At 42.9% G+C, this 7,647-nt stretch overlaps 1 protein-coding gene across 1 annotated transcript in view; it reads right to left on the minus strand.

The window, feature by feature from the left end:
- The window catches only part of LOC107989876 (AT-rich interactive domain-containing protein 1B-like), a 155,194-nt gene that overhangs the window by 23,743 nt on the left and 123,804 nt on the right, over positions 1 to 7,647 (minus strand). The window contains exon 5 of the mRNA XM_025059236.1: positions 6,627 to 7,014. Coding sequence (XP_024915004.1) covers positions 6,627 to 7,014 — 388 coding nt within the window. The remainder of the gene's footprint in view (positions 1 to 6,626; positions 7,015 to 7,647) is intronic.

Raw genomic sequence — 7,647 nt, forward strand, 5'->3', positions numbered from 1 at the left:
AGAAAGAGGGAGAGAGAGAGAGAGAGAGAGAGAGAGAGTGAGAGAGGGGGACAAGGACAGCCAGAGGCAGCGTTCCCACCACGCAGCCTCTTTGGGAGTGGTGTGACGAGAACTCGCCCCGGCTCCGCTCTCTCTCTCTCTCTCTCTCTCTCCGCAATGCAAAAAGGAGTGTGCGTTAATAACTCCACTCGCCGCTCCTCTTCTCTTCTCCTGCTTCCTTGTAATAACTTTTACTAAAAGAGGAAAAACAGTTATGGATGAGCCGCCCTGTGGCGTCTGTTCTGCTCTAAAAAATTTTATTTTATTTTTTTTCTCGTCTCTCATTGGGGAAGTTTGTGAAATTATTAATATTATATTTTCACCAAAACTTTTGAAAATTTTTTTTTTCTGTCTTCCATGGCCGTTTGATATTTCTGGATCCTGCCCAGCGTCTATGGTTGACCTTTGACCTTGATATGCAAAAACAGCCGCAGCTTCTTCGTTTTTTTTTTTTTTTTGCTGTGGTTCCTATTAACATAATTACATATACAAATGTGTTTTTAAGGAGTTCAGACCAGGCTGGGGGGCAGAGGAAAGGACAAGAGGAGAAACAAGTGCAGGAGATTCACAGGGACGGACCCTTGAGCTAAAACCCCCCCCCCCCGTCCCCCTCTCCCCCTCTCTGTATCCTAATATCCTTCCCCTCTCCCTCCTCCACTCGCCCTGACCTCTCTGTCCTTTTCAAGGCCCTGGAAGCACTTGAAGCGTAGACCAGATAAACAGCTTAAACTCTCCCCAGCACTCACCCCGCGAGCTCCCATCATCTCTTTAAAGGAAAATATTAAGAAAAAAAAAAGAAAAAAAAAACACAAAGAAGGAAAGAGAGATAGTAAGGAGCGATAAGAGAGGAGGAAGGAGACAGTGGAGGGAGGCGGGGGTGAAGGGGCGGGAGACGGGAGGGTGGGCAGGCACTTTTAACTAGACCATGGAGGACCCTGGCAGAGAGAGAGAGAGAGAGAGAGAGGGAGGGAGGGAGAGAGAGACGGTTACGTCGTCATCTCCCAAAACGTTTTAAGAAAGTCTTGTTCCATCATCGTTAAAACTCGCCAACTAGTTTTCGTGGGAACTGATCTCACGAGTACGTCGTCAAACTGTGCTACACGGCGTAAGAATGCTTCGCTAACATTCACCCGTTGTACGCTTCATATCTGATTGTGCTACTTTTCTTTTCTTTCATTTGTGTTGTTTTTTTTTTTCGCTCACAGGTGTAGGTCAGATTCCTCCGAGGTTTATTTTTGGCCTAGATTATGATGTCATCACTGTGTTAGCGTAGGTGAGTGACATTTACGCTGACAATCGAGTAACGTTGCATCTTGACGTGACGTAAGTGAAGAGTTAAATGAGTCAGCGAGACAGACATGTACAAAAAAAAAAAAAACACAAAAAAAAGAGTTAAAGTGGTCGTCAATATTTAGTTTGAGATATCTTGGTCAAATATTATGTATAAACACGTGGGTTCCCAAACTTTTCCATATCAAACCTCCCCGCAAACAGCTATTAGCATTAGCTATTGGCCGACACCTCCTGTGACAATGTTACGAAACATGTAAACATCAACTTTTAAAATGTATTTTCTTATTTTTAGTCCCCATCTAATTACTAATACATTTGTGTAAAATTTTTGTGTACATGCTAGCTAGCTACATGCTAGCTAGCGGTACTCGGAAACTTGAGAATCTGATGATTACACTGACAGTGGTTCTCAATATCCCTCCAATTTTTTGAGGCCCCTCCCAGCGCCCCCTGGAGGCCTCTCTTTAAAAATCACTGTATTAACATTCCGTGATGTTCTACTGCTGGACGTCCTCTCCTCCGTCTGTGAACTCACAGGAATGAAAACGTATATTTTAAGCTGCTGCCGTCTGTCGTCATATCAACAGCGAATTACGGTGGATATATTGGATGGAAACACAGATCCAGGCTGATGTCGACGCTCAGCAGGAGAACAAATGGATTTGTCTCAGATGCTTTTTTTGGAAAGAAGTGACAGCGGCGCTCGGGCTGACAGGAAATGACGCCACACTGACAGACTGTCAACCTGGATACGAGCAGCTGCAGCGCGTACGGCCGCAAAAGGAAAAAACACGGCGTTTTCAACACCTTTGAGTACGGCAGCTAAAGTTTTCCCTTTTCAAAAAACACGTGCAAAAACCGAGCCATGTGACTCGAGAATTTTAGGGAATCGTGTTCTTCACTCTGTGACTGGGTGACTTTGCCTCTCTTCCTCGCTCGCCCTCTCCCCTAGCTAGTCATCAGTGATGGAAGCTCCAAAGCCGGCGCTCCAATTCCGCCGCACATCCATCCAGATAAGAGATGAATTCCTGCTCGCCTCGTCCCCAATGTCTCAGGGAAGGAGAAAAATATTCGGAGGACTCGGTGAATTGCTTCAGAGACACTGGGACGAAGCGTCGGCACGTGTGTGTGTGTGTGTGTACGAGAGACTGTTTTTGTGTACAGTATGTGTGTGGGTGTGTGTGCAGGTGGAGGAGGGGGAGGAGGAAATGAGGGAGCCTGGCGGTTGAGCAATGTGATTTCTGCTCGACTGTCACAAATCTAGCGCAACAGGAAAATCAATTTGGCCCTGTGTGTGCCTTTTTGGCTCTGGGAGAGAATCCAAACAGCAAGGCAAGGCCGGGATAATGTTACAGTGTATTGGATTTGCTTCATGTGGAGAGAGAGAGAGAGGGAGAGAGAGAGAGAGATGAAGAGAGGGAGAGAGGGACAGAATCATAGTCATGCTGAGAAGCTCTGACAAGATAGATTTGTGCAAAGTGTATGGCTGTGTGATGGGCTGGCAATCTGTCTAACAATGTCTATTTCTAACACACACACATGCACACACACCTAATACATATACTGTGTACTACTGTGTACTAATGTGTACTGTGTGTGCTGTGATCTCGTCTCTATAAATAAATGAAATAAAGCGCTCATTGATGTATAAATATATATTTTGACACTAGGACTGACTCTCTCTCTCTCTTTCTGTCTTTCTCTCTCTCCCTCTCTCTCTCTCTCTGCCTTTCTGACTCTCTCTCTCTCTGTCCCTCTCTCTCTCCCTCCCTCTCTCTCTCTCCCTCTCTCCCTCCTTCTTACTCTCTCTCTCTCTCTGCCTTTCTGACTCTCTCTCTCTCTCTCACTCTCTCTCTCTCGGTCTTTCTGACTCTCTCTCTCTGTCTCTCTATCTCTCTCTTTTTTTCTCTCTCTCTCTCTCTCACTCTCTCTCTCTCGGTCTTTCTGACTCTCTCTCTCTCGGTCTTTCTCTCTCTCTCTCTCTCTGTCTTTCTCTCTCTCTCTCTCTCATTTCCACTGACAGCCAGGTGAAAGGACCACATGATGTAACCGCTCTCCTCCGGCCGCTGTCAAGGGTACGACGCCGTGACACGGCGCCCCCGTCCTGCAGCGCGGCTGAGCAATGACACAATATCTGCCACACAACAGCCCATACTTACACCATCGCCTACCGGAGCACTGACTCCGCCGCTGACCAAACCGCGGTCAAAGCCCAGTCCAGACGGGTGTTCTGTCTCGACTGTCTCTACAAAGACAAATCAACCAATAACGGCCGACCGTCAGAAACAGGCGGCGTGGCCTAGTGTGGAGCTGGCACCAGGACTTGAGCCTCGCTTCTGAAAGTGGCAAGTTTGATCGCGTGCATATGTGTTTGTATATGTACAGTTAAGGTGATGAAAAATAACAAAAACGGAACGTTAACTTACGATCAAATATTATATTACAATAATAATATATTATTAATATAATGTAATAATAATAATAAATAACAATAAACAATAAAACTACTACTAATAATATAATAATATGCACAAAAATATGCAATAATGATATTATCTATATATTTCATTGTATATACTTACAATAAAGAAGAATAAAGAAAAACTTTTAGATTTTCTGGATAAACAAATGAAAAAAAATGTTTGTTTGACTCTGCATAAATATTTTACTGTTAATTGGTAATAAAAAAATCATTACACTGCCGTAGAATATCGACACGGTAATAAGAAATGAAATATCGCGATACGTCAGTGTATCAATATTTTCTCACACCCCCTAGTGTTGACAGCTGACATTACCGTTGTGGAGAAATGTGATGTTTATTTGAAAAAAAAAACAAAAAAAAAAAACAACAAATGTAATTAAAAGGGTTTGAACTTTTTTTTTCAGTTTCAGCTAAAGCTACTGTCGCTGTTTTCATGCTAATTAATTTGCCTATTAGCCTTAGATTTTGTTTACTTACTGTCGAAGACACTTGTCTTCACGCAACTGCTCCGAATAATGAGCATGTTTGTCGCAACTTCGGAAACAACAGACAATGACGACAAAAAAAAAACTCCCAGAAACCTCAGCTCCCGGTCGTAAACACAAGGCTTGTAAAGTGTCTTGCTCTGTTTCCTTGGCCCAGTGACTCGTACCCAGCTGTGACAACAACATTAACCAAAGTGCCTCAACTTGAAACTCTAACTTATGATGAAGTGCTGGAGAGCGCGGCGTTAGTAATCAGATGTGTGTGCTAACCACATTAGTTCTCCCGTGTCTCTGCGGGCCTGGCAGCTTCTTGATCTAATTCAAACTGATTGTAGTACAGCCGCTAAAACATGTCAGATGTTACTCAGCGCTCCACGCTTTATCACCATTTATTTGGCATGGGGAATATTTTAAAATGTTTTCTTATTAATCACGTCCCGGCGATCAGTTTCGCTTCCCGTCTCGCCGGCTCATTCGGGATTCTTGTCATGATTCTTGGCACCCGGGCCTGGAAAAACCACTGTCGCAGTTTTTCATTAGTGTCAATCACTCCGCAGAGCGGCAGAGAGGAGCCAAGGAGGAGCGGGTGTCAGGATCTCACTCAAGACATTTCGCCCCGCCTCGTCAGACTGACTGACGGCTCCGAGACGTGAAGACGCGTCGGTCAGCAGCTCGGTTGGACAGAGAGGGTGAAGGGACGAGGGAATAGCTACGGCACGTGCACATCATCACACACACACACGAACAGGTCGGTCTCAGACGAATCAAATTGTCACTTGTTTATACAGTTTTGTGTTTATCGAAATAGTCATGTGCTCAGCGCTGCCCCCAGGGGACAGACACAGTCACTGTGTGTCGTCTGATAAAACCGTTGCCGTCTTGAATGTGTGATGGAGCCGACCCCTGTTGAAGCCATCGACACAAACAACCGTTCACACTCACACCAGTCACGTCAACGATTACGATAATCCTGCCTGGATTAGAGACCGTCGGACGAAGAAACCCCGACACAAACACCGTTAGCTGGTGCGATTTGATTATTATTTATATATATATTTATATTATTTGAAATATAATTTAATTTAATTTAATATATATTATTTTTAATTTTTATTTCCTATTTGATTTAAACATGCAACGTTTTTTGCTGTAAGGCAAGAAAACCGCTATTCCACTGCGTGTCTCCAATCAATAATTTGATATGATTAAAATACTGAAGTGGCTCAAACTGAGGGTCCTGAACCACCTGGGGCCTTGGACCATTTGGTACTAGGCCACACGGAAAGAATAAAATGTTTTATTTTTATTGTTGTTTTTTTACGTTAGTTTTAACGTTAGTCTGCATGACATTTTATTTTGAAAAACTGCCACGTCACTTCAAAAGATAAATATAAAATAGTCGTTATATTTAAATTATATTAATAAAATGATGCAATTTTATAAATTGCACTTTATTATGTTTTGTTGTGCACGTGACCCCCCTCCTCCCCTCAACACATACACAAACACGTGCACACACCTGGACTAAAGTATAGTTTGCATAGCACCCCCTGCAGGGGAGGAAGGGCATTTAAATTATTAAACACATTTTTTCTTTTCAAATTAAAAGATAAAAAAATAGAGCGTGACTCAGGTGAGATTTATCTCCGTTTGTTTGGTCGTAATAAAGTAGTGAGGTGAAGTCGAGCACATTTGAATATCGGCGCGCTGGTAGACGTGGAAACATCCAGACACTCATACAAACAGCCAGTCACCGCGGGGGTCATTTTTCTACATGACCTTTTTAAAATCCTCTATAAATGCACATATTTAAAAACAAATGAAACGGGCCGTGGGTCTTCAACAGGAATATGAATAGAAAAGGTCAGGCAGGATCGTTTAGGTGTGGTAGCTGTGAAATGCTTTCAGCAGTAACAGGTGCAACGGCGCCACCGCCTTGGCAACGCTGGCAGAATTATTTATATACAGCGAATAACATCTAATGAGGAGCTCCTGGTGGCCACGCCCACATCGCCGGAGTCACTCAGGTTGGGTCATCACCACTGCACCACTGATGGGAATCACGTTTTCTAACCGGGTTTCAAACCGCAGCCCCTCACATGGAGACACCAGGCAATTTCTCTTTAAAAGCTGTAAAGCAATTTAGTCAATTTCCCAGGGAATCGAACGTCGTGGCTCGCCGACAAAAAAACAAAAAAAAACAAAAACCCCGGCGTGATCTCGTTTGTTTGCGGTGATTAACCTAATAAACCAGTGGCTCCTCTCATCAGGATGAAACCGTGTTATGAAGATTTATGAGCAGAGGCCCGGACAGAAACCCCTACCTGGGGCAGAGGCGGCCGTGTTGGTGGGGGGGCCACTGACGGGGGAGATGGGTCCAGAGCCGGAGCGGGACTGCTGGGACAGAGTGGAGCCTGCGGGGGAGCCACCGGGCGAAGGGGAGGGGCCGCTCCTCTGGTTGGGGAGGTGTGGAGAGAAGGGTGACTGCCCCTGGTTACCCGCTGCCCCCGCCTCCACCTGGCTGCTGTTGGTACTGTTGCTGGAGGAGGAGCCGCCGGCGCCGCCGGCTGAGCCCAGGCCCGTCTCCGTCCCAGTGGGGAGGTCGTCAATGGAGCCGGACAGATCCTGGAACAGCAGAGGGGACAAACAGGAAGTGTTTAGAAAAAAAACAAAAAAAACACGTTTAATAATCTGTGTCAGACTGCAGGTCGACTGAGGTCGACTACCACAATATATCTCAATAAAATGCCTTGACACCACCCCCCACCCCCACCCACACAGCAACGCGACCACAGCGACGGCTTCAAAATGTATTTAAAAAATTGTAATTCTTAAAAAAAACATATTCTCACAGAAAAAAAAAAATTAATTAAAAAATGTGTTAAATTTCTCCACAGTGCTCTAAAAAACAAGTATATAATAAATACATATATACATATATAAAAATGTATTTATTTACTTGTTTTTTAAATATATACATAAATACATATACACATTATATATATATTTATTTACTTTTTTAACTTTATCATTTGCAGCACAGTATATGTGTATATATAAATAATAAAAAAAATATATTTATATATATACACACACACATATAAATATATATAAATTCATGTATACATATTCATGTATACATATACATACATAAATGTATGTATGTATATGTATACATATACATACATAAATTCATGTATACATATATAAATATACATATATATGTATACATATATAAATATATATATATTGTGTATATACATTATATATATACTCTGTATATATATATATATATATATATATATATATATATATATATATATCAAGAGTATACAGTATATATGT

The sequence above is a fragment of the Cynoglossus semilaevis genome, chromosome 1 (genome assembly GCF_000523025.1).
Source record: "Cynoglossus semilaevis isolate Cse_v1.0 chromosome 1, Cse_v1.0, whole genome shotgun sequence".
NCBI classification, from domain to species: Eukaryota; Metazoa; Chordata; class Actinopteri; order Pleuronectiformes; family Cynoglossidae; genus Cynoglossus; species Cynoglossus semilaevis.